General features: G+C 32.9%; 3 protein-coding genes across 4 annotated transcripts; 1 reads left to right on the forward strand and 2 right to left on the reverse strand.

Annotated features, from left to right (window-relative positions):
* Positions 1–935: 935 nt before the first annotated feature.
* LOC127260003 (la-related protein 1A-like) lies at positions 936–7,510 on the reverse strand. Its single transcript, XM_051287625.1, has 14 exons — positions 7,025–7,510; positions 5,870–6,416; positions 5,500–5,680; positions 5,084–5,174; positions 4,751–4,822; positions 4,175–4,650; positions 3,877–3,946; positions 2,981–3,076; positions 2,588–2,898; positions 2,339–2,482; positions 2,100–2,163; positions 1,810–1,955; positions 1,629–1,733; positions 936–1,546 (listed from the first exon to the last, which is right to left on the reverse strand). Exons 1-14 carry the CDS (start codon positions 7,283–7,285, stop codon positions 1,381–1,383), a joined length of 2,730 nt encoding a protein of 909 aa, XP_051143582.1. The 5' UTR covers positions 7,286–7,510; the 3' UTR covers positions 936–1,380.
* Positions 7,511–9,728: 2,218 nt separating this feature from the next.
* On the forward strand, positions 9,729–12,535 carry LOC127259628 (calmodulin-7-like). 2 transcript variants are annotated; one of them, XM_051287072.1, is made up of 3 exons: positions 9,729–9,855; positions 10,980–11,349; positions 12,158–12,435. In XM_051287072.1, exons 1-3 carry the CDS (start codon positions 9,780–9,782, stop codon positions 12,276–12,278), a joined length of 567 nt encoding a protein of 188 aa, XP_051143029.1. In that variant the 5' UTR covers positions 9,729–9,779; the 3' UTR covers positions 12,279–12,435. The 2 variants fall into 2 exon arrangements, with proteins under 2 accessions (XP_051143029.1, XP_051143030.1); XM_051287073.1 differs by lacking the exon at positions 9,729–9,855 and adding an exon at positions 9,935–10,215 and having other exon boundaries at positions 12,158–12,535.
* Positions 12,536–14,631: 2,096 nt separating this feature from the next.
* On the reverse strand, positions 14,632–18,652 carry LOC127259627 (COP9 signalosome complex subunit 2). The gene is made up of 11 exons (XM_051287071.1): positions 18,533–18,652; positions 18,291–18,383; positions 17,819–17,897; positions 17,045–17,285; positions 16,885–16,959; positions 16,668–16,802; positions 16,373–16,560; positions 15,848–15,916; positions 15,674–15,764; positions 15,436–15,570; positions 14,632–15,070 (listed from the first exon to the last, which is right to left on the reverse strand). The coding sequence occupies exons 1-11, from the start codon at positions 18,540–18,542 to the stop codon at positions 14,867–14,869; spliced, it is 1,320 nt and encodes a 439-aa protein (XP_051143028.1). The 5' UTR covers positions 18,543–18,652; the 3' UTR covers positions 14,632–14,866.
* Positions 18,653–26,828: the final 8,176 nt, after the last annotated feature.

Here is a 26,828-nt window from a genome sequence, read left to right on the forward strand (position 1 = left end):
AATATATAATAATAAATATATTTATCCTAACGTGCTAATCAATGAATTCACCAGCAACGCCAAATTCTTTTTCTTCTCCTTTCTTTTCAATTCTCTCATTTTTTGTCTTTTTCACCCAGCAGTCTTTACCCACCGTCCCTGTTGCTCCGCCACCTTCTCCATTCCCCACCAGTTAATATATATATTTTTTAAAAAAATAAAAATAAAAAATCGTCGATTCGAATCGAAAACTGCTGATTTGAGTTCAGACAAGGCCGGTTTTGGTTCGGTGACGGTTTTGGAACCGCCAGTGTGAAACCGGAAAACCAGTTTCGGTTCGATGACGCCTGTTTGAAATCGGCGAACCGACGTGTCCAACGGTCCGTTCGAAACCGACTGAACAAGTTTGGACAAGAGAGACTGCGACCATTTCTAACAAAAAGAAAGCCTATGAATCAACAGCGGCCATAGGTTTTAGGTGTGGAATTTTTAAATTTAAAGTCTACAGTAATTATACGATATTTTCTATATCCAATCGGCCAAACGAACACAGCTTTAGAGTATTTTGGTATTCAGTGCAATTTTTTTTTTAAAAAAAATTACTTTGAAATAAGATGTAAAAAAATAATAATAATAAAAAAAAAATACGAATGAAGTATTAAATTAACACTTATTATTGTATTAACATGCATTATTAATTATATATGATGCATTTTGTTGTATTAGCATATAATATGTATTTTGAATTTAATAGTGCAATCATGTATTACATTTTATTAATATAAATAATACCCTCTATCACCTAAATTTATACTACGTTTCTCACCTAAAAATGTTCCAATTTTCTGACGTAGGGAATACATTAACATTTTTATTGTGCTAATATATATTACGTACTATAATATTGAATATGATATTGTATAAATTATATATTATATATATCTACTTGTTACAACAAAAGCCAACGTGATTAACGTGCTGAATTTGGGACAAAACGTGATGAATCATAGAGGCAATTAATTTCAATGTCACACAGTTACCTCCCCTCTCCAACGTCATGTCTTTAATATAAATATATATATATATAATTATTATTATTATTATTCTATTTTTTTCACTCACCAAAAAGACCCCCCTTTATATACAGAAAAAAATGCAAGCAAGAAAACGCCTCAGTTTCAGCTAAATTGCTGATCATCATCGTCGTTGTCCGGCTGGCACCTCCGAGGGAGGATCACCACCACCCCCCCCCCCCCCTGCTATATACAGCATGCATCCTCAAAACCAAAAACAATCTGATGCCAAATTAACGTCGGCTGGCTGCCTGCGAATTCGACTCTTAGAATTTTACCTAAACTCCCTCCATATAAGCACCATAGTCTGAGTCAAGTCCAGTCCTTATCACCGATGATCATGAGCATCTGCTTGCGTGGATTTACAATTGTTCTTGTCTTTGGCGCGCTTGAAGTCGTCCAAACTTCGATATTCTTCTCTAAGAAGTCTGTCCAGTTCAGGATTCTTTTTCACAGTTTTCTCTTCTTGATCCCCCCGGTAGTGGTGAAATGCCCTGCCAAGATCGAGATTTTATGTTCAACAGCCTCCTCCTCCTCCAAATTATTAGTAGCAAAGGGCAGGGCAGTTTTAATTACCAGTATTTTTCCAGGCCGTAGAGGTTCCCTCGGTTATAGAAATCAAGTGTAAGCTGTTCAAATTCTTCGTACAGCTCGTCTTTGAACTCCTTCTCCAACCCATAACTGATACAATAAAACAAATTATAGGTTGAGGCAATTATGGTTGAAATAGAGTCGGTCGAGGAAAGTAGAAACCTGCCTGTAAAACCTGAATAGGCACTCGACCCCATAATTGTAGCCAGCACTGGCATCTTCAAGAGCCAATTTCTTGAATTCGTTGTACATGGAGTCGACAAACATGGTCCTTAGAAAATAACACCAGAACCTGTATATTGTGTTCATCTCCTGCAATGAAGAGAAGGGCAATAAAATTGATGTCAGTAAATGCGTTCGTTCGTTGTTATAAAATTGTACTTTCGGAACAACAGCACATTCATTATCGTTTCTTTATATGATGAGAACTAAGAACCAACTCCAAAAGGTACCTACCTCACTGCAGCCAATTCCTAATTTCTTCCGATCACTGAGGCACCGTTTCTTGTATTTCTTGTACCTGAGTAAAGGAAAGTTATTTATCATAAAAGTCAAAGTTTTAGATGATATTTATAGTGAATGTTTAATCCTACAGCAGAATTCAAATATTAGTATATTCCAGCAAATAAATATTCTTTCGAGATCTATATTTGTAGCCTAAACTTCATGTAAGATAGATTTATAGATATCCTTACAATTGTTGCTTGAAACCATTTTCCTCCAAAAGTTTGTGACTCAGATGCTGAAATCCAGGAAATGACTTCGACGCTAAACCAACAGGTGAACTGCTTCCTGACAGATTACTCTGAGGTGAAGCACTCAACTTTGAATGCCTGATCCTGCAATTTTCCCAAATGTGCATTTACAAGGAGAAAAGAAAAAAATAATAATAAAACAATGTTGGATGTGATTTAGAAAAGCAGGAAAGAAGAAAAGATGTTCACCCATGACTATCTGGAGGAGTAGAACCAAAGAAAAAACCAATTGCATCAGTAGGTGGACTTTCAGATATTATTCCAATAGAGTTTTCGCCACTTCCTTGTCCTTTAACACTGCTATAGAACAGTCGTTGCCTATGAATGGAATGATGCTTTGAGTTTCCTCTACTTTGCTTTTGTCGAGAATTAGAATCTCCATGGCCTTCGCAGCCTCTTGCTCCAGCGCACTGAGTGGACACCTTTGAGTTCGAAACATCAGCATTGCCAATGGAGCATGTGGTGCTTTCATCCCTGCATCCCCGCCCTGAGTTTAATTCCTGAAAAATGAAAGAATAATGCGTTTCTTTTTACGTTTCTTAAGGTTGTGATCACACAGAAATTCATTAAAAATCTGGCAACCTGCTCATAAAAGTAGAGGCTGTCGCTAATAGCAGAAGCAAGTTCACAAGACATGGTTTTGGATTCTTCACAGGGTCCTTCGACTGTCCCACTATTCTGCAGTGTAAAGCAATTTGGTCAGCAATTCTACAAAAGCCCCTCATGAATTCTCTCAGCCAAAGTGCCTAACTCAATGTCAAAGACCACTCCAACCAACCAATGGAAAGACATGTAAGAAACAATAAGCAGAGATAATTTCTATACATAAAGCATCGATGAAACAATTGAGAATTTATATGTATATCTATATGTATCCTGCTTACAGAAAAGAGGTTGTAAGGCGCCAAAAATTGAGAGCTGTTAAAGCCAGACAATCACCATTGAAGGACAGTAAATTGAAGGAATGCAACCAAATAAGAATGAATGGTACAATTTTATTGAGTTTGAGGCCCTCACAGAATCAACTACTCAGAGGAAGGAAATATTTGTCTTAGTCCAGCTATAGTATTCTGAAAAAGAACTTCATTTTAGGAGATAATACAACTGGATATCAGCAGAGATAGACATAAAGTACTAGTTTATTTATCAAATAACAGCATCTGGAATTTATTCACAAGTGGTGCAAGATATCATTAGTAGATAATTAAACCAACAAAATTATCCTACACAGTGCCATAGATGATGAGTCTGATCCATATGGAAGGTATATGTTTCATATGGATCTCAAGTGTTCTTGCAGCAATTTCGAGGTATATTTCAAACTAGACATAAAATAATCTTTTTGAGGCTCATGAACGTGATCCTGATGAAGGTTCAGAGGATATATCAGCATCACCAAACAGTATCAAAGAGTAACTAATATTAGTAAGCAAGAAATGCTCCCAAAGAACCCAACCAGGTTTCGCGGACTGACTGACCTGAGTGATAATTACAAGCCGTTCAACAGTTCGATCATTAATAGTGATTTCATCATCTTCTTCATCAGCCCTGCAAGACATGGCATAACAAATCAAAGTAAGTCAAAACGCCTCAGGAGTATGCAAATTTATCCATGTACGGGGAAAAAGGTGAATAACATATGCAACAGAAGAATCAGTAAACAACAGCACGGTCATTAAATGTAAAATTAAATTCACTGAACACTAAAGAAAAGCACAGACAAATAAAAATTGAATTATTTCTGATAAAGTTGCAGATAGATTAAGCCTCGAATACCTTCCCATGGTGGAAGTGTGATCATTATTAGTCAACCTCTGCTCTTGGTCAAGTTCTTCATCAAGCATAAATGTGCTTGAAAAATCATTAGAAAAGTCATCCAACTCAGGACTGACCGACTTAATTAAGTCACCTCTTTGTGAGCCTACTGAATTTAATTTAGTATTGTTGGGCTGAAAATCTAAGTCTTTGATCGAATTATCGTCTCCCGAAGGATGCTTTTGTGTCTCAACGTTTGTAAGAGCACCATCATTGGCTTCCTCTATATCATTGCTAACAGGTTTCTTTATTTCCCCCACATCAACAATAGGACACCCACTTGGTGGAGGAAATTCTGATGTTCCTGTGGACACCTCCCTCTGGTTTTCATTGTTATCAATATTCTGCACGGGATTTGCATCTGTTAACAAAGATCCAATGCTCGGAGAAGTTAAGATCCACTTTGACCACTCATTGCGTCTCCTAACCTTCTCATCCTGTGGAGGTAGAAATCCAAACCTCAATAGTAAGTAACAAGAGAGACACAAAACTTTTAGAGGGAAAGGAGGGGAAGCTAAAATGAACATATTGTCAAACCTTCACTTCAAGAGTTTCTGAAGCCTGCAATGCGTCGATAATAAATGGAATATCAACCTTCATTTTTTCAACCTACAAAATTAAAATGAAAGAATGCAAATATCAGGTAAATAGTAAGAGATTAAAAAAAGAACGAAAGAAAAAAGTTAAGGGAGTCAATCAAGGAACTTAGACAAGGATTTGAAGCAATGCCCGCCCTATTATCAAAAATACCCGTCTGCCAACAAAAAAGCAAAACTAATAGTGCTTTTAAAATCCTACGAATCCTCAATCTCAAAAAGGATGACAATCATCAAAGCATTCTACAATATGAAGAATTTGCTAAAACGTTACTCTTTTGAAGCCAGCAATTTTTGATAATGGAACCCATCCTTCATTGTCCATCTGATAGATCAAGTAGTAATCCCTGTCCAGATTCTCATCACTGCAAACAATGAAGCAACCCTCTGATGTCACTATCACTGAATTAATATGTTAGAAAAAGCTGCATCTTTATATATGTTATATGGATTCCACAAAAACATTAGCATATCCATGCTGCCATCTAACTGCTGGAAGTTAAGGTTGCGTGATAATTAAAAAACACAACTCAACCAGATCCCAAAACATAATAGGGTAAACAATGGAAGGTCATATTGCCTATTGATAGCAGGCTAAAATCAAGTGTACAAGAAATAGCTGAAGACATAGCAGTAGGATTTAAATTTTATTATCATATTTACGACACTAAATCAGTTTAAAACTCTCACCTGAAATAATATTCAATTTGCTTTACAACACTAGCCCTCAAGGCTGCAGTTGGTGAGGATGACACGGGATTTCCTGGACTCTGAGGAGGAGGAACATTATATGGTGTCCAAGGAACTCTAATAGAGCCGGGAGGAGGGGGAGGAGGAGGAGGAGGATAGAAATACATTACACCTGGTGGACCTGAACCGGGGATGTCCTTGTTAGAAATCTCACCTCAAAGAAGTAATATATTAAGAGAAAAGTCAAACAAAAATAAAAAATAAAAATAAAAATGACAACAAACTTGATAGGGCAATATGTTAAGCAGTGCTAAGACAGAAAAACAATTATTTCAATGTAAAAATATATATATATTTATATAGTAATAACCTTGAAAGTGTGACCCATCAACAAAGCCTACAGGGAAAAACATAGGACCAGGCCTATTCATAATTCTAGGCCCCATATTTTGCTGCAAATGTAAGTTACTATAACCAACTGGCCGTTGATTATTCAAAGAAGGATTTGCCTGTCCACCATTTTTATTTGTACTTGACCTTCTTCCAACAGAATTTGAATCATAGGAACTCAAGGCAGGGCGGGGTGCAGGCTGAGATCCCCCATTTACTGGTTTAGCAAAAGCTTGTCCTGGATCACCACAAGAATCTACCATTTGAGTATCAACTCTAGGGAAAGGTCCTGGGGGAAACCAATAAGCATATGGAGGGGGAGGGGGAGGGGGAGCAATGGGTGGAACAGGACCAATAGGATGAAAAACTGGTGGAAATCTTTGAGCATGATATGGTAGGCGAATGGGAAATGGAGGTAAACCATTTTGGAAATGCTTAGGGCCAGCATTGTTATGATGCACAGAGTACGGTCTGCGGGGGGATCTAATTCTACCACGTCCATGGAACTTCTGTTGCTCAACTGTAGCCTGCAATACAGACAAAATTTAGAAAGTTGGTACCAAAATAAACATTTATCGAACATGATCAATCAACCACGTGAAATAATTAATGTTACATTCAGCGAACAGCAGAAATAGCATCTGAATCAAAACCTATCCTAGTGTACAGCTATCAGAAATGTATGAGATGCTTCATGTTTCATAATTTCAATCTTGAACAATGCAGCAGCAATTGAAAAAATATTTTTTGGTACACATATTCATTATTACGAAGTTCATAATCCAAGAAAAGACCTTTTTCTAGGCATAACATTGCAATTCATTCCCGTTGTTCTGTACTCTAAAAAACAACAACATTTCCCAGTCGACATGCCAATAGTAAACTGAAACGATTTATGTCCTTTCACCTTTGAAGATACTCGTGATCAAATCGTGTCCGCTAACTTTCCGTGTAGAAATTTTAAGTAAACATATACAACATATTAAAAGTAACATTATTCCTATTCACATTAAAGGAATGTATCCCATTCTGTTCTGTATAAAAACAAGCCTTTACTGCATTGGTATTTCTTGATTCCGACTAGATGAAATCCTAATAATGATAATAAATAAACAGACATAGGATTTGCACCTACCGAAGCGGCAGTAGAACCATCCATCAATGCAAATGGTGGCGCCGAAAGCGACTTGGACGACTTAGAATCAACGATCTCATGATTCTTCGACTGCTGCGTTTCGGAAAGCGCCGGCCAGGACACCGAATCAGTAACCAGAGGGCCAGCGGTTGCCGTTTTCCACAGAGACTTAGGAGGTCCACCTACCATGGCCAGCTGATTATCAACCGGACCACCACCACTACCACCGTCATCCCCATTGTCCCCCTTCTCCATAGCCATGAACAAATAAATAGTCGAATGCGTTTAATCAAACACAAGTAAGCGTAAAAATAGCAGAAACGATCAAAGATAAAAATTTGATAACCAAATTGTATGGGAGCGTAAATTATCAGGTACGGCAGCCACCACCGGTGGCGTTTTGGCGGGTGGAAGGGGAGTGAGAAAAAAGTAATGTGCGTGTGCGAGAGAGAGGAGTGAAGAGAGACTAGGGTTAGCAGCCTTTCACTTTCTAAATTACAAATAGTACATGTCATTTTCATATGTTTGTAAAGTTTTGATGGGTTTATTTATTATTTGGGCTATTATGTAAAATCTAAATCTATAAAAACTTAATAGGGATGGCAATGGGTTAAAGTTTGGATCCAACTATATAAAAATTTAATTATATCTTGATTTTACAGAAAAAAATAATAATAATAATAAAATAAATATGTTCAACTGAAATTTAATTATATATTGATTTGATTTAAAATTTACAAATAATAATAATAATAATAATAATAAATAAATATGTTCGAAATTTATCGAGTTGTACATGCATATTAATGAACCGAACCGTGTTTGGCTCACCCGATTCATTAAAATTAATATTTGACAATCTATATTTATATATGTATTAATTAATGAAATAATAACAAAAGTTACTTAGTGGTAAAATTGTAATTTTATTTATATTTGATTAAATTTGTTCATAAATTTATGTATTTTATTAAAAAATAATGCTACACTGTTGGGAATTATTTATCTATTATATTTTATGCTATCACATTATTCAAATAAAGAAAAAAAAATTATTGCATTAGACGGAGAAAATACATTTGTATTTAATTTTCTTTGTTGATTTAATGAGTTTTGTTTCTTCATGAACTATGAGTGAAAATACATTTGTATTTAATTTTCTTTGTTGATTTAATGAGTTTTGTTTCTTCATGAACTATGAGTGTTCGGAAGATTTATTGCTATTGTCGATCAGTTATGTTCGATTTTTAGGACTCGAATCCTTTTGCTTTAGAGGCTGTTGGACTAAAAACTCCTAAATTTGAGTCATTTTACTTAAAAAAATATATATTCTTTAAATATTTAATATTATTTTTTAAAAAATTACTTTTTATATTTACAATTAATATTATTTTTTTAAAAAAAAATAAAATATTAATATACAAAAAAATTAAAATTAAAAATATATATATACACACACAATGTCATTTTATGGCGTTGCTACACTGCAGCAAATACCAAAAATTATGTTAGAATTGGACGCTGGATTGGAGGGCATTAACTCCATTGATGAGCTTAGAAAATACAGCCTCTAAACGTCAAATATGAATCAATCCATAAGTAGTATATCTTACCATTTTAGAAAAGTGCTGAAGTTATAGCTCATTTGTGATGTTTTCGTTGCCAGAAGAGGAACGCCCCGGTGCTGTTGCTGTTCCCTGCTGGAGAGGACATCGTCGGCATCAACCACCGCTGTCCGCCGTTGATTGAATTGACTGGAGTAGCTGTCGTCTTTTTATTTTATGACTTTGGTTATAAACAAGTTATGTATAGAGATTTTTTTATAGTGATTCATTGTGTTTGCTTTTACAAAATCTAATCTCAATTTTTATAAACTACAAACATATTCCAAAACATTTAAATATGTCTCCGGTCTCACACATGATTTAGCTTAGTATGACTTATTTTTTCGAACTTAGTTTGTAGGGTATTATATTCAGTCAAAAATTTACTTAAAAGGCATTCGAATAATAATAATGACTGCAAAATTTTACATTATAAAAAAATTTTAAAATAAATTTAAAAAAAAAATGAAATATAAGTAGAATAGACTCGTCATCATCAAAATGGGTGATTTGCCTTATTACTATAAAACATCACATGTATCATAAAATAGGTTGGTAGTGCGAGAGTGAACTTGTGGCTGTGATACTATAAATTTTAAAAATAAAAAATAAAATAAAAAATAAAAAACATAAACAAAATTCTACAAATCATTTTACATATGATATTCAGTCCAATTGTTGTACAATTTATACCTTACAATTTTTCTAAGCTTTTTTACCTGTTATATCATTTTGAAATTCAACGTCACTCTTGAATTCAATGGTTACGCAACAATAAAATAATTAAAAAAAATAAAATGATGAAATTGATAATTAATAAAATTTGCCAACAAAAAAGGTAAAGGAGAATAATCTGTATAAATAAACACAGCGAAAAAGAAAGAAGAACGAAGCAAAGTAAATATTCTTTCATTCTCGCAAGCAAAGAAAATAAATTTGGTTATTTATTTATTAGCAGTATTTTACTTTATGAATATTTCATAATTAAATAAAGAGAAATACTATTAAAAATGAAATAAATGTAAGCATCTGATTCTGATGGGACCCACCGCGGCACCTGTATATATATATAACCTTCTCCGCTTTCGTTGTCTACGCACTCACTCGCACGCCATTAACGTGATTCTTCGAAAAGCTTGCGACGGAAGCAAATGGCGCGTCAGCTGACGGGCGATCAGATCTCCGCGTTCAAGGAAGCATTCGCTCTGTTTGACAAGGATGGCAACGGTTAGTTCTCGAATACGTCTATACGTACACTTGTTAGCAAGTTTCAAGTAGTTTTATAAGTTGAGTGTGCTAAACACATCATTTTAACTTATGAAATCATAATCGTTTATTTCACGTAAACATTTTTGTAGTTTATAATACTATAAACGGTGTGTGTATAAATTGGAGGATTACTATTTTTCTTCTTGCTCAATGCTGATTTGTAGGCGGCGTTATGGTTTTTGTTTTGAGTGTCTTCGGCTTGGTTTTTACGGATCTAGACGTTAGTTGACTGTGAATGAAGTGTCTTTCACTGTCGATGTGGTGTTGCGCCGGAAACTTATCAGTATTCGTCGATTTTGGGGGCTTAGGTGTTCAAATGTATGATTACTTTTACTCCGGCGCTTTTTGTAAGGTGTTTTTCATAATATGGTTGCTGGATGTTTTCCTTGGTTGAAGAAAGTATAACTTATCGGTTAAAGTGAACTGAAGAAGGTTTTGGATAGATATTTTCAACTATTCACGTTCACTGTATTGTTGCAGTACAGTAACAAAAATGTCTGATCTATAATTTGTATTCGATATTCATATTATTATGAAATCATACTATAATTGAAAACTTCGTTTAGTCTTTTACAAGTTAAGCATATCATCTCGGAATTGAGGAATCTCGGGCGATGCTTCTGGAATGCTTTCTTGGTGAATAATGTTTTTTTCGTTAACAGTCTTTGGTTGCTCGCGTGATTACTGATTAGTTATATACGAATTGAGACCTTTCATAAACTTGACGTTTTTAGTTAATCAACAAAAAAAAAAAGAGGACGTTTTTAGTTAATCAACAAAAAAAAAAAGAGGTTGTGTTTCACTTTGGATCTAGCGGAATTTTCATTTAGACTTTAATTGTTTTTCTCCATTCCATGAATTACTTGAATATGCAGTGTACGAAATCCTACGTCTGTTGTTTTAGACCCCAAGAGATTCTGGTTATGGAGCTGTTGCTATTGTTTGCTATATGCATATTTTCTCCGTGAATAGATGATAAGCTTCTATAAGGCCTTTTTCCACTCTTGCTCATCAAGTATCACTATTACCTAGTTAAGCATGACTTTCACATGTCTTATAATCTCATTGTGGATCTGCCACAGGTTACATCACCACCAAGGAGCTTGGGATGGTGATGCGCTCTTTGGGCCAAAATCCAACTGAAGTAGAACTTAAGGATATGATCAACGAAATTGATGCTGATAACAACGGAACAATTGACTTCTCTGAATTCCTCAACCTGATGTTACGTAAAATGAAGGAAACTGACTCAGAGGAGGAGCTCAAGGAAGCTTTCAAAGTTTTTGACAAGGACCAGAACGGATTTATCTCTGCATCCGAACTTCGCCATGTGATGACTAATATTGGGGAAAAACTAACTGATGAGGAGGTCGGTGAGATGATCCGTGAGGCTGATGAGGATGGTGACAAGCAGATCAACTATGAGGAGTTCGTCAAGATCATGATGGACAAGTAGGTTCTAACTCTCCCAAATTCCCAACTTAAAACTTATTCATATTTGCAGTTTTTGAGTACATAATTATGCTCTGTGCCCCTTGTTTTCATATTGTCTTACTGTTTCCCTTCTGAACTACAATCTTGAAACTCCATTTTCCACCTCATTTTGAACTTATTAGCTATTTTGGTGCTGTTCTTATTGGTATGTATTTTCGTGTTTTAATTGGAAATCTATGGAACAATTGAGGTATCGGTGACTTTTCTTATCCTTTTTATCTCATAACTTCTGACAAGAACCGGTTATTGAAATATTACTCAATCCCATGTTAATTGTGGCCCTTCTTCTTGCTCTCACTAGACTAACACAAATGTACTCACAATCTATAAAACTACCATGTGTTAAAGGGAAGCGAATGCTCATGGATGTTGGCGATTTAGTCGGCAATGTCCCTTAAGTTAGGCCACCATTGAAGGTGTCTAGTGATCAATAGCAGCAGCAGTAGCAGAATCCTATTCTGCTATTCCAACTCTTGAGTATTCATCTTCCACTATGTTTGTTCCAAGAACCTGATTCTCTCCTGCTTTAAACTTCTGAATTAGAACATGGATCGAATACATTTATAGCTTACAGAAAGTTAGGGTGTGTTTGTTTTGTAAAATAATTTGAATGGATATTTTTTTACGTGATATATTAATATTTTTGGAAAAATGTTTGTGTATTTTTTATTAAAAGAACACATCCTTAGGATCGCTGACTATATCTTGTTGGCTTTATATAATTATGGGCTTTGCTCTGCACACAATTTTGTTGTGCAAATTATAGAAGGCGGAAAAGGATGAGCGAAGAAAGAAGAAGAGAAGCGAAGCAAAGCAGCAGCTACAGCCAGGGTAATGGATCAAGATCACGAAAAAGAGATATGTTCCGCAGCTGTAGATTCCTGTAAGGTAATGTGTGTTTTATTGTACTATTTTATAAGATTGATTGCACAATTAAATAATCAATCGTGTCTTATCTTATCGAGCATAGCAAACATGGCTGAAATATTTTATCGCTGTCCTCCGAATTTAGTTGTCGCCGGCCTTAAGTAGCGTTTGAAGATATATTCTCCCGTGAATATATATGTTGGATAACAATGTATTGTTATCATGTTGTAACATATCTGCTGTTGAAATAAATGGATTGTGTATATCAAATTTATCAGTATAGAGTTGCACTCAAAATAAGAATTCATTGCATGCTTATTCTTCAACTCTAGATCTTACAATATTCCCATATTTTCCTGCAATGTAGTACTCAAAAAATTTGCTCATTATATTAGGTAGTTAATATGGTAGAACAATTTAAATTTGAAGATTCTTTTAACATTTTTATTGTTATAATTATAACGCCGCATTGTGGTATTGTGGTTTTTCAGTTATACTCACACTCTCACAGCATGCATGTCATTTTAGGTAAATTTTACAGTTTAAAATTACTTTTCACTTTTATTACATCTAAAATTAGTGTTACAAAAAATTATGGAAATATAAAATTAAAATGCTTCTACTTTCTTGACTTCTTTGCTTCTGCTTCTTCTGCCCTGCACATGCTATTATTTTCTTCATGATAATCAACAATGTCCCAACATTATTCATAAATTATGCGCATAAAGAAAGCTTTGAAGATACAACACACAAATACAAAGTAGAGCAGATCATAAGTCGAATAAAATTGTTGGAACATACTCATAAGGAAAACTTTCAAGATACAATCATACAACACACAAATACAAAGCAGAGCAGAGCAGAGCAGATTACAAATCGAATAAAATGGTTGAACCGATGGATGGATGGATGGATGAAGCTAATTAAGGTACTGCCGGCGGAGCTGTTGCAAAGCAAGAAGCGGCACATCCGAAATCACCGAGCCAGCAGCGCCGGTAGCACGCAAATGCTGAAGCAAAATCTCTGCCCCCACAGTCGACGCCACACTGCACCATGCTCTGGCTGCATCCTATCAGGCATTGCCTCAGCGTCGCCTGTGCATCGCTGCTCGAAGCCGACGCCAAGAGTAGTACAAGTAGTAATGCCAATAAGGATGCTGGGGGTGGGGGGGTGGACGAGGAGGAATAAGGGATCAAAGCCATAACTGAAGTGAAGTGAAGTGAAGTGAAGTGAAACAAATCAATAATTTCAATGATGGGAAATTAGTATTCATATGTATGTATAGTGTGAAGAGTTTGTTTGGGGATTGGATTGTAGGGTAAGTATCGTGGATCAAGTGTTCACTAGTGGCTATATTTGGTACGTAGTGGAGAATCTTGTGAAAGTTTGTTACGAGTCAAGTTTAGTCATCACCAATTTTTGGCTGCCTTTTGTTCTTTTTTTATGTCCTTTGTTCAACAACAACACTTGTTTGAGAAATCTGCCTCTGATTATTCATATTTTCAATTTTATTTTTATGCTATTCATCCTTTTATTCAAAGCATTACAATTTATTATTTTCTATTCTAACTAGATCTTTTTTTTCTATTATTCTTTGTAGAAGGAACTGGTACTCGCACTACCCGTTCTGGTAGAATGGATTCAAGATCCCCTTGGCTTGTGGGTTCTCTTATTTTTCGATAGTGAATAGAGTTCTTTCCAATTGGGTCGTTGCGATTACGGGTTGGATGTCTAATTGTCCATACAGTAATGATAGTATCTCGATGGCTCACTTTTTCGGCAAATAATTTTGAATCAGAGTTCTGGATTTTTGTGCTAAGCCTTGAACCTCTCCTACCAAAAATAAATGATCTGACTTACATTGTTTTATTCAAAGCATTACAATTTATTATTTTCTATTCTAACTTTCTGTGTATTATCAAACTACCTTAAAATTCAAAAATACTTTCTATACATATTTTCAACTAAAAAAAATATATATATTTGTTGTCATTCTTTTTTTTTTTTTTTTCCTATAACGTGGGAACCCGTAGTATGTACGAACATGTCACATGTGTGACAGGTGGACCCGAAAAAAATAAAACATATATACATATGTTTTTTAAAAAAATAAATGTGTCTAATTGCCAATCACAATTATCTTTAAACTTCCACTTATTTACATAAAAACTATTGCATCACATTAATACTATTAGATTAAAATTAAAATATAAGAACACACACAAAATATAATAAATTAAGAATTAAATGATGATAAATATATATATATTATATATTATTCGATACAAAATATAGTTAATCATTTCTTATTTTGAATATCTATCATACTCAAGCTCTACCCATTTCGTGTAAACAAATCAAGTCAAGGTAGTGTAAATCAAAAGGAATTGGGAAGAGCCATAAAACTACTCAAGCAAATTTTGCAAAGTGCTGCAACGTTAAAGCCACAAATTGCAATAGCAATAGTAATGCCCAAACTGACTGTCATGCACCAACCACACTGACTCCATACACATTATATGTTCAGGTAATGAAATGACATTTCCCAGACACCAAAACTCGAATCATACATTGTATGTATGTATGTCTTCTTATATTTATGGTCGGGTCAGTACACACGGTTGCTCACTGTTTGATACAGCGACTGGAGCTGCATGTTCCATTTGTCTATCGCAGTGTATTTCTTCATTTCCTTCGACCTGTCGCCACACTCCAACAGCCGATTCACTTGATCAATGTGCCCGTGAATCCGATTGTCCAAAATCAGAGAGACCAATAACTCCTCGACATCTTTCTCTGGTACATTAAGCTCCTGCACATCCAACAAATGGCATGAATGTAGGTTAATTAACTTGCCCCGTCCCTCTATCCAAATATCAACAAAAGATGATTAAATATAAACCATGGAAAAAACTAATGAAACTTTCCTTTACTACAGTTTTGATAGTCGATATCTAATCAAACTAAATTGTAGGGATTAGTCGAACAAATTATGGTGTGTTTCTTTTGATGGGTTTGAGAAAATTTTGGTTTGAATTTGATATTAGAATAATGTATGATGGGATATTTTGTGAGAAGAAAAAGTATATTTTTGTCGAAAAATGCTGAGTTGAAATAGTCCAAACATGAGGTTTGGGGCAAAAGAAACAAAAATAAATGTATCTGTTGTTTTATTACCTTTGATATAAAGGGGATGCGAATTCTAGTGTACGGCTTGATGAGCTTAAGTAGGACTTGAGTCCGCACATTCTTCAGAAGATCTTCAATGTAATTTCGAATGAACGGATCATCCATAATCGTTCTTCTGTTACTCTACAGAATTCAAACCAAATCAGTTGGAACAAAGAAAGAATAACATGGATGGAGAAGCAAGCCTTCAAACATGGTGATATTATACAGTAAGGGCGTAAAATACCTTCAGAATTTTTTCAAACTCCAGAATCTCATTCCTTTGATACGCTGCGATAAGGTTAGTCATCGCCAGGATCTCAGGGTCATTTTTGTAACTACAAAGTAAATGTATGTGTGCCGTTACCAGAAATTTTTAATTGAAAGCAATGTCAAGGTGTCGCAAATTCATTAGACTTACGGTTTTGCCTCTTGACCATCGAATGGATTGACCTCTGATTCCATCAGCATGTTTGCCAGGACCAAATACCTATGCACAGCCAACTTAATTGAATTACATTGGAGTTCAAAAGCGGAGCATATCTATAATAATAAATTTGTTAATACCAAAATTACAGACGGCTTAAATCCCATTAAGTCAACGAAATAGAAAGGGTAAGGAAAGAAATTAGCACGATCAATTCTACAGGGTTTATATTAGTCAGCTAACAGTGTTTATTTAATGTTATCACTGACATTAATGCTTCGAGGAATGCATTCACCCATCATATTTGGATATAAAAGATTATGCATAAACAAATACAACAACACGTGGCCAACTACCATGCCTCTATTCCTAACAGTGTTTATTTAATGCTATCGAACACATTAACCAATCATATTTGGATATAAAAGATTATGCATAAACAGATAGAAGAACACGTGGCCAACTGCCGTGCCTCTATTCCTAAAATGATAGCCAAGTAGATAAGGATCGAATGCATACTTTAGGCATTGAATGCGCCTCTGATTTCCAGCTTCGTCATAGTTCTTGAAAGCTTCAAAAAAATCAGTAGCTGCTTCTGCCCATTGTCGCTCTGCCATATGCATCTTTCCACCACATTCACGAATGATTCCCATTATTCTGGGATGAGGAATAGCAGATTTAACAGATAATGCCTTCTGATATAGTTCCTGCAAAAAAAATGGTACGCAAATTGTTTGAATGAATCATAGAGATGCTTAGATTGATAACATCAAAGAAAATGAAATTTATAGATTAGGATGTTATTCAAACTCACTTTCAGTTTTTTGTTGTTTTTAGTCTCAGTGTACATTTGGATCTCAATTGCATAAACTTCAAGTAATTGTGTGCCTTTCTTCTGATCATCGGTACCATCTTCCTTCTGGCAAGACTTATGGAGCTCCTTCAAAATCTGGCAAAGAACATATTATTACATTACCATCAACGAGATAACAACAAAGACTGCTCTACATTCTAAAAACTTAGTAAAGCACCTTACTCATCCTCCCGTATTCACCAATATCAAACCATATTTTGCATAATTTCAGATTTGTCTTGAACCATAGCCTCTGCAGTAAGCAATCCACTATGAAATTCTGAAGACTTTTATGCAAATAAAAAAGAGATTCATTATATTGAACTGAATTATGTAACCTCATTCTTTGCCTCTTCAAGGGCCTTCAAGGTGGTCTGATAAAACTCTTGTAATAGACCAAAGTTCTGACCGGCAGACCCAGAAATAAAATCCATTATATTATTTATGCACTTTTCACTATAATTGCGAGTCACTGCAGATTTAATATAAGTCAACATGTCTCTGTATGCCTCCATCATTTCTTTGAACTTCCCAAGCTTATAGTAAAGCTTAACAGTTTGTTTTAAAGCTTTAAATCCCCTGAAGAGAATAGATATTGTGCAGCCAATAACAGTAATTAATTCATATTGATGATGTCTTGACAGAAGTAAATATATATGTGTGTGTGTGTCCGCAGGCATTCTCATCCAAATGTTTATCTGATATCACATAGCTCCAACCCACATAACTCTACGGAACTAAAGTGTAATAGATGATGTAACATGAACAAAAATGCTGGACTAATAATAATAACAATATAGGAACAAATTAAATCAAATCAAATGGCTTTTCGGTAGGCGACAGTCACCAGTAGACCCTTTGAACCATGATCCTAACTACACCAGATCAGATTATGCATAAAAAGGAAGATCTTATCTGAATCATCATTTAATCCCTATTGGATTATTATATCACAGACATGCATACTGTTCCTGCAACATTGTTGATCGTCCAACCAAATTGGTACTGTTTTCGACACCTCTAATAAATGACATCTTACTAAATTAGTGCTAAACCAATCTGAAATCAGGTTAAGTAGGCAAGTTATTGATTGATTCCAATCAGAATCATACCATTCAGCCTTTTCAGGCTCCATTCGAACAACTTCCGCGAAACCTTCCAGTGCCGCCACAGGATCTGTTTCAACCAGGCCTACAGTAACATCACATCATATATGAGATGACAGAGATTTAATGCAATCCAAGAGCAGAAAAACATCCAGGGAAGGACAACAAGATTTCTTAGCCCTAGCAACTAAATCCGCACTATCCACAGTTCAACGAGCTATAACAAATTGAATTTCCTGTCAAGATGATCGCTTCAGTTCAGTCCAAGATACCTAATTCCCATATACAACCCAATCTACGAGTGATCATACAGAACACGAACGACTTACCACACACGCACACACATATCCATTCGCCAAACGCACTCAAACATAAACTTATCATTCAAAATCAACGGAATTTGCAGCAAAATAAATTAATAGGTGAAGGAAAAGAACGAACAGTTCAATCAAAAATTAGTATCCCCAAATAATCTTACCTTTGGAATTGTAATACTGGTTCTCGATATCAACATCTTGCTCCTCCGGCTCCTCGTCCGAGTACTCAAAACCATAGTCCTCCATATCAGCATCTGCACCACAGTTTACAGTAAAGTAATTCGCACATTTCAGATTAGGGGAAAACGCAAGTAAATGATCGAAAAAAAGTAAAAACAATAGAAAATCTAACCGCAAAAAAGCTAATAAACGAAAAAAACCATCGAAAAGTGGAGCGCATTACCGGAAGCCATCGCGAAAGCGAATTCCCTCTCGGTTCAAGATTCCGCGTGAGAGCAAGAAGAGCTACGAACGAACGAAGCGATGTTTGTCGCTGCGGGGGAAAGGTAAGACCGACGGTTCGTATAAATTTTATTCTTATGGGCTTTAGCCATTATATGGGCCTTTATTTGGCCCATTTCCCAAATTATCTGACAGCTTTTCTATTAAATTATCTGTCTAATTAGTAATTACATTGATTAGATAGCCAGCGGCCCAGCAAACGTCCATATATGTCTATAATTTATTTTTCTTGTATTATTAATTTTATACTGTATTTATATATATTAATATTATGTCAAAGATTTGTTTTTAATTTACCAATATTATATTTAATATAAAAAAATCCAATTCAAATCTTAATTTTTTATTAAGTAAGAGTTTGTTTGGTTTTGATTTGGCATTGAAATATTGATTTAAAATAATATTGATTTTTATGCGTGTTTGTTTTGGGGTTTGGATTTTGAATTGAGATTTGAAAAGTTAAAAAAAATTTGAATTTGAATAGTTGTCTGATTTTTAGTATAATATAAAAAAATTGAAAAATAGGTGTTTGACTTGATGTTTTTTAAGAAAAAAAATTAGATGAATAATAGATTTAAAATCCAATCCCCAAACAATCACACCTTGTAGAAACCAAACTCACCTAATGTAAAATAAAAAACGAATATAGGTTCGACCAAAAGTTTACTCAATGTTCACTTTCAGCTAACTACTATGTTTCAGTGTAATGAAAAAAATTAAAAAATAAAATGATACAGTGATTTAGTGAATAGTGATAGTAATGGAGTGATGCATGTAAAAACATAATTAATAAATTTATTTTTATTAACATATATTTTATTATAAAATAATATTTTTTTTATTGAGATTATATTGAATATTTGCTTTTTAGTGTGTAAATATTTTTAAATTTTTCATTGTTAATAAATTATTATTGAAATATTTATTTTTGTCTTTTTATTTATTTTATAAGAAAACATATATTTTTATTGATAGCAATGCATATTTTTTTGTGATCAAACTTTTACATTTAGTTTGGATAAAAATTTTAAATTTTTTAAGTTTTAAATAGTATTTGATAATATATTGTATGAAATTTTTATTTCACAAAATGTTTATATGAACAAAATTTTGACATTAGTCTATTAGTACACAATATTGTAAACTTTGAAAAAAATTTCAATTTAAAGTTGTGTTTATTTATGGTAATAATGAAATTTTGAATAAAAATAATATCCAATGTTATGTAAATGTACTTTAGATGTAATGTTGTCCTATAAATATAAAAAACAATAAGTTTTTAATAAAATATTATAAATAAAAAATATATATATCTAATGTGATATTTTAAAATAATACTAATATCATAAATAAATTTGAAAACACGTGAAAACAAAATTAAGGGGGTGTTTGGGAAATAGCGTTTTGAAGATATTTTAGTTTATTGAACAATTTTTAGTTGTTTGACCAGTCAAAAAGCTAATTTAGGTGTTTGATAATTTAGTTTTTTTAAAGAACTTTTTGGACCCAAAAAACTAATTCTGAAAAGTTCATCTACCCAGCGTTTTGAAATAGCTTTTTCATTTCAATTTTGGTTATTTCTTATTTACCCTTAAAATTTAATTATTTATTTTTTACATATAAATATATTTTTATAACTGTATTTATTAATTATTTTAAATATATTTAATTTATTAAATTATATTTTTATTTTTATTTTGTAAATTTAAAATCATTACTATTATTAATTATTAGATATAAATTATTTTATTTGTAAAATATATAATTTAAAACTAAATCAAATAAAAAAAAGGTTATTAATTTATTTATATATATCAAAATAATAATTAACATAATAAAAATATATATACGAAAGATTTATTATTTTATATTTTACATAATTTCAATAAAAAATATTATATTTTTTTAGTAAAGTTAATTTTCTCGAATCTAAATAATAAAAATAAAAATAAATATTTTATAATATTTTTATAATTTTCAATAATTAATAACAAAAATTCTTATAAATTTCAACCCAAAATGAATAAAATTAAATATTTTTAAAAATAATGTATCAATTTCTTTAATAGTTATTTTATGTATAAACAGCTAATATCAAACAGTTGTTTTATCGAACACTTTAATGCAAACTGCTAATTGAATCAGCTAACAACTAACAGTTATTTGAATCAACTAACAATTGAAAGCTATCAGCTAATTGCCAAACGCACCCTGCATGTAAATTTCACTTGCAGTTTCTTTTAGTTCAATTCATTAATTGTGTTGTATTGCAACTTTATAGACTTTTATGCAAGTATCACAGACTAATAAAAATAACACTGTTGATGATGAATTATTATTATTAGAAAAGAAATTATTTTTTTAATAATATAACTAAAATTTATCGATTTTGTCTCAATATAAAAATTTTATTAATTTGGGTCTTAATATAAGCAAAATTCATTAATTTTAGTCTCAATATAACCAAAACTCATCGTTTTTTGTCCCAATATAAACAAACATTATCTTTTTTGGTCACACCGTCAACAAATTGACGGAAAATGCTGCAAGATTGTGCAATTTCTTCAAATATAAATATAAGGTTTGATTTTTCTTGACGTCAGCATTTTTCGTCAGTTTGTTGACGGTGTGGAACAAAAAAAAGATAAGGTTTGATTATATTGAAAAAAAAAAGGCAAAATAGTAAAAAATCCCCCTGTGGTTTTTCGAATTCGCTGAAAACCCCCTCTGATTTTAAAATTGCATAAAACCTACTCGTGGTTTATAAAATATTGCATACTCGCCCCTGCCTTCAAAATTGGACTAAAGGCGTTAATTTTTTACTTTTTGAACCGTTATACTTATATATTTATTACTTTTGACTACTGATTCTATCTTTGACCATTATTTTTCTCATACATACATACGTATATACACACATACATTACACACATACAGACAGACATACAAAGACCCACTCCACCTGCTTTCTTCATTCTTTCTTTTTTTCTTCTCTATTTTTTTTATCTCTATTTCTTCTGTGTTTTTACACATAAATATACACACACATACATTTGTATTCTTCTTCCATCTCCTTATTTCTTCTTCCTCTCTGTCTGCCTACTGTTCTTCTTTTTTTCTTCTTCTTTCTTCTTTCTTTTTTCTCAATTTTTTTTCCACTTCTGTGAAGATTCATTTCAGTTTAGGCAATTAGTAATTTATTATGTTTGTTAGATTCATAAATCGATTAAAACCCTTGCCAATTGAAATTTGAGAATTTTGAAGTTTAACCCAAATTAAAAAAATAAAATAAAATTGTCTAATTGAGGAATCTTGAAAAAAATATCTGATTCATATATAAATCAGTGATTTTACACACATAAAAAATATATATATATATTTATTGTAAAAGGAAAAAAAAAAAGAAAAAAATTCATATATGCTATCCGCCATTACCAACACCACCTTTCTTAATATTTCAGACATTTTCCTTTCGTCACTTTCTCAAATGAAAATTTTAATTTGAGGATTACATATTAGATTGATCCTCTTACTATTTTTCCTTAGTCGAGCTCACCTCACTCCAATCCACTGTTTATTGCAAAGATTTAGGAACTGTCGACTCTCATTATTGTGGAGGTGCGCCTCTGCTGCCCTATTCTTACTGAACTTTTATCGAAGAAAAAGAAAGCAATTTAGAGCTGGAGAGAACAACCATGGCAGAAAGATTGGGGAAGATGAAATAGAGAATGGAGGGTAATTTTGTAATTTTCTTCTTTATATTAAGTGAATTTTCAAGAATACACGCATTAATGGCGCGTGCAATACAATTGCCGTTAAATATTAACGGTGATGGTATTTTTTGCAATATTTTCGAAACCACAAGTAGGTAATATGAAATTTTAAAACTAGAGGGGATTTTTAGAAAATTCGGGAAACCACAGGGGGATTTTATGCTATTTTGCCAAAAAAAAAAAAAGATTTGATTATATTTGGACAAAAAAGATAAGTTTTGGTTATATTGAGACTAAAATTGATAAAAATTTTATATTTGGAAAAAAATGATAAATTTTGGTTATATTTAAACCAAAATTAATAAATTTTTTATATTAAAATAAAAATTAATAAATTTTAATTATATTGAGACAAAAATGATTTTTTCCATTATTATTATTATTATTATCCAAATTCGAAACTCAACAAAGAAACGAAAAGACGACGCCGTTGTATCGTAACGCCAGCTATGGCAACATTCGTCATATTTATGGCGACACGTGATATCTAATCTTATCTTTATATATATATATAAGAGTATAATATATAGACACGATTTTAAAATAATAATAATAATAATAATAATAGCTATGAATTATATTTATGGACAAGTTCGGTGAACGTCGCAGTCACAAAATATTGGGTATATCGCCAGGAGATTCTTTACACTTTTCTAGATATAAGAGGAAATAACCGATACCTATATTTTGTAATTATAAGAGGATTGATTGATTAATTAATTAATTCCAGTCACTTGTTAAATTACAATACATTTTAAACCGTCAAATATTGTTATACCGGCAGTAACCCGACAGCGTATATTATGTGATGGATTTAAAGTAGGGATGACAATGGGTCGGGTCCAGCCGAACTCGAGATCCGACCCGAGTACATATGGTTGGATTCGAGATCCGAACTGGATCCGATTATATTCGGATCCGATCATACCCGAACTCGACTCGAATAATATTTGATAAGACTCGATGGATTCGAATTTTTTTTACTTTTTTAAAATTTAACTTAAAATTGGAATCGAATCCGGACTCGGACCCGAACCCGTCATATATTAATCTATATAGTATATTCAAAAATATTATAATAAAATAATAAATAAACAAAACTAAAAACATATTTTAATATAATTTATATTATTAAAAATTAAATTTTTTATATATATATAATTAATATATTAATCGGGTCCGCATTGGATCCGGGTCCGGGTAGAGTCCACCATTGGATCCGAGATCCGACCCGGACCCAGCCTGATGCCCGTATAATTGGACCCGATTCTAAATAAATGGATGGGGTCCGATTCGGACTCGAGTCTATCCGGGCCTATTGTCATCCCTAATTTAAATGATATATTTGTTTTTATTTGATTGAGATTGATAGTAAAATAATATATAATTAAATATTTTATAAAAAGATATATATATATTTTAAAAATATAAAATTCAACTAATATAATACTCCCTCCGTCAGTTAGAAAGTATACATGTTTCTATTTTGGGACGTTCAATTACAAAGTAAACATTTCATTAAATACTTTATTTTTTTCCACAAATACTCATACTTTACATCACATCATTACTTTTACACCAAAAAGTAAGGACAAAAATGTCGTTACACTACATCTAACTACCCAAGCCAAAAATAATTGTATACTTTTTTTGTGAAAGGAGGGAGTACGAGAATTTGGGGCAAAAGAAGCACCCCTAACGTTCCTCAAATTACAAAGTTTTACATATAAAATATTTGTACACCTATGTTTTTATTGTATAGTACTTTTTATACTTAGGGTGTGTTTGTCTGGGGTTTGAATTTTGTATTGAGATTTGAATAGTAAAAATTTTGAATTTAAATAGTTGTACGATGTAATATAAATAAGTGTTGATGTGATGTTTTTTTTTTTGGGAAAATTGGATGAATAGTTGGATCTAAATCCAATCCTCCAGACAAAACTGAAATTGCTCTGTGCTGGAAAAAAATATATACATCTATTTTTAATACCGTTAAAAAAATTCCTTTGGATCGTGTTATAATTCTAATTTCTCAAAACTCTATTAAGTAGTGTTTTTATTTTTCACTATTTGTTAACTCCCCAAATAAAAAATCTCTCACAACTTAGACCATCCCGTCTCCATCCACTAGAGAGAGACTTGGCAACCGATTTCATCCGTCTAGTTCACATTTTTTATCCAATCGATTTGTCATTTCGCTTATTTAACCGGAGAATAGGATGACGATTTTGCTATTCAATATATCCATTTTAATTAGTAATTTTTTTCTTTTTGAATAGACTGTTTCTTATTAAATTTTATTTTTCTTTTTATGATATTCAGTCGAATTTGAAATTTTTTTCTGTTTTTTTTTTTTTATGTTCAATTTTCTATAATACTTGGATTTTTGTTGCGATTTTGTGGGTCTGTGGTATGAAAATGGACAAATCTTGGGTTCTATGTCGTTATAACACATAAATCATCAATCTTGCATCTCAAATCGAACTTTTCAATGTTGCTTCTATGTTTGAGCTTTTATGAATTACTAGACATAGTTATTTTTATCAAATAAGAATCTTAGTTGTGACTTCGGCTTACGTAACATGTCTATATAATTCTCTAATTGCAAATAAAAAATTATTCAAATATGAAAATAATAAATTGATTTCATTTATTAGCAAATTTCACAAAATCGTATATTCTTATAAAACTTTACTCATTAACAATCGAAAATCAAACACAAATCCATCAACATAACAAGGAATTACAATGCTAATGCTGAATCGAATCATTAGAAACAAAGATAACGTTGTCGACCATCAAATATTTTGATTTTCGCAATTGCCTAAGTTTAATCAAACACAAACCCAAATCCGAGGCTTTTCGCAATCAATTGATCAGGGTGTGTTTGTTTAGGGATTGGATTAGATTTCCACTATTCATTTTTTTTTCCCCCAAAAATATCAAATCAAACACCTATTTTTCATTTTTTATATTATACTAAAAATTAATTTTACATTCAAAACATCACATCAACACCTATTTATATCACATCATACAATTATTCAAATTCAAAATTTTTACTACTCAAATCTCAACTCAAAATTCAAATCCCCAAACAAACACACCCTCAGTTGACTCAAATACAACCTCAAACCCAATATTTTCATAATCGAGTAAGTCGAATCAAATATAAACCCAAATCCGATAATAATTTTATCAACAATAAATTTATAGTGTGTTTGTTTAGGGTTTGAATTTTGAGTTAGAGATTTGAATAGTAAAAATTTTGAATTTGAATATGTTAAGATATTTTAGATATTCAGTTTTAGATTTAGTAGATTTATATCTAGATTTGATCTTATTCTTAAATTAGATTACTTAGATTTGATTCTATCGAGTCTGTTTTGAATTGTCTATATATAGGCTCCTTATTTTGATAATCAATAAGACAATCTCATTATTTTCCCCCAAAATTTCTAACATGGTATCAGAGCCTATTTTTCTCATACCGTAGATATAGCTTAAAAACCTGTGTTTCTCCTGGTACATTCAACCTGGATTGTACCCGGAGGTCTTGTGATTTTGAGTTAATGTCTTTGCAAGTTGTCTTTTTGCAAATCTGTCTCGTCTCGTCTCGTCTCCGATCTGTCATATGTCCGCTACTTGTCTGTTGCCTGTGTGCAATCTGAAATCTTCGTTGTTTGTCTGTTGCCTGCGAGTGATCTGAAATGATTTGTCATATGTCCGTTGTTTGTCTGTTGCTGCGAGAGATCTGATCTGTCCGATGTTTGTGATTTGTCTGTTTTCGGCTCTGGTGGTCATATGGTTTTCGACTCTGGTGGAGATTCATCTCGTTTTCGGCTCCGGTGGAAATTCATCTCGTTTTCGGCTCCTGTTGAGTCATCTTGTTTTTTGCTCCGGTGGAGCGTCATCTTGTTTTTCGACTCCGGTGGAGTCATCTCGTTTTCGGCTCAAGTGGAGTTGTGTCATTTTAGGCTCCGGTTGAGTCATGTCATTTTAGGCTCTGGTTGAGTCATGTCGTTTTCGGCTCCAGTGGAGTCATCTCATTTTTTGCTTCTTTGGAGTCATGTCGTTTTCGGCTCCGATTGAGTCATTTCGTTTTTTTGCTTTGGTGGAGTCATCTCGTTTTCGGCTCTAGTGGAGTCATCTCGTTTTTTGCTCCGGTTATGAGTCCTCTCGTTTTCAACTCCGGTGAAGAGTCATCTCATTTTCGGCTCCGGTTGAGTCATCTCGTTTTCGGCTTCGTTTTTTTGCTTCGGGGTGAAAAATCATCTTGTTTCCGGTTCCAATGGAAAGTGAACTATTATTTTTATTTATGTGTTCTTTTTTGCGTTTATATTCAAATTTTTTATCAAACTCATGTTGGTTTCTGTTATACCACTTGAGTTTGAAGGGGATGCTAAGATATTTTAGATATTCAGTTTTAGATTTATATATAGATTTGATCTTCTTCATAGATTA

Source organism: Andrographis paniculata, unplaced genomic scaffold, assembly GCF_009805555.1.
Source record: "Andrographis paniculata isolate CXL003 unplaced genomic scaffold, ASM980555v1 Contig60END, whole genome shotgun sequence".
NCBI classification, from domain to species: Eukaryota; Viridiplantae; Streptophyta; class Magnoliopsida; order Lamiales; family Acanthaceae; genus Andrographis; species Andrographis paniculata.

What these genes read in the sequence shown, in the direction of transcription:
- LOC127260003 (XM_051287625.1), bottom strand. Translation starts at nt 7,285, where the DNA reads ATGGCTATGGAGAAGGGGGACAATGGGGATGACGGTGGTAGTGGTGGT. An exon ending in TGATGGGTCACACTTTCAAG is followed by an intron (nt 5,681 to 5,869) that starts GTTATTACTATA and finishes TCCCCGGTTCAG; the next exon opens with GTCCACCAGGTGTAATGTAT. An exon ending in ACTCCTCCAGATAGTCATGG is followed by an intron (nt 2,483 to 2,587) that starts GTGAACATCTTT and finishes GGAAAATTGCAG; the next exon opens with GATCAGGCATTCAAAGTTGA.
- LOC127259627 (XM_051287071.1), bottom strand. An exon ending in AATACGGGAGGATGAGTAAG is followed by an intron (nt 16,803 to 16,884) that starts GTGCTTTACTAA and finishes GTTCTTTGCCAG; the next exon opens with ATTTTGAAGGAGCTCCATAA. An exon ending in AGTTTGAAAAAATTCTGAAG is followed by an intron (nt 15,571 to 15,673) that starts GTATTTTACGCC and finishes TGAATTCTGTAG; the next exon opens with AGTAACAGAAGAACGATTAT.
- LOC127259628 (XM_051287072.1), top strand. Translation starts at nt 9,780, where the DNA reads ATGGCGCGTCAGCTGACGGGCGATCAGATCTCCGCGTTCAAGGAAGCA. An exon ending in GTTTGACAAGGATGGCAACG is followed by an intron (nt 9,856 to 10,979) that starts GTTAGTTCTCGA and finishes GATCTGCCACAG; the next exon opens with GTTACATCACCACCAAGGAG. An exon ending in GTCAAGATCATGATGGACAA is followed by an intron (nt 11,350 to 12,157) that starts GTAGGTTCTAAC and finishes TGCAAATTATAG; the next exon opens with AAGGCGGAAAAGGATGAGCG.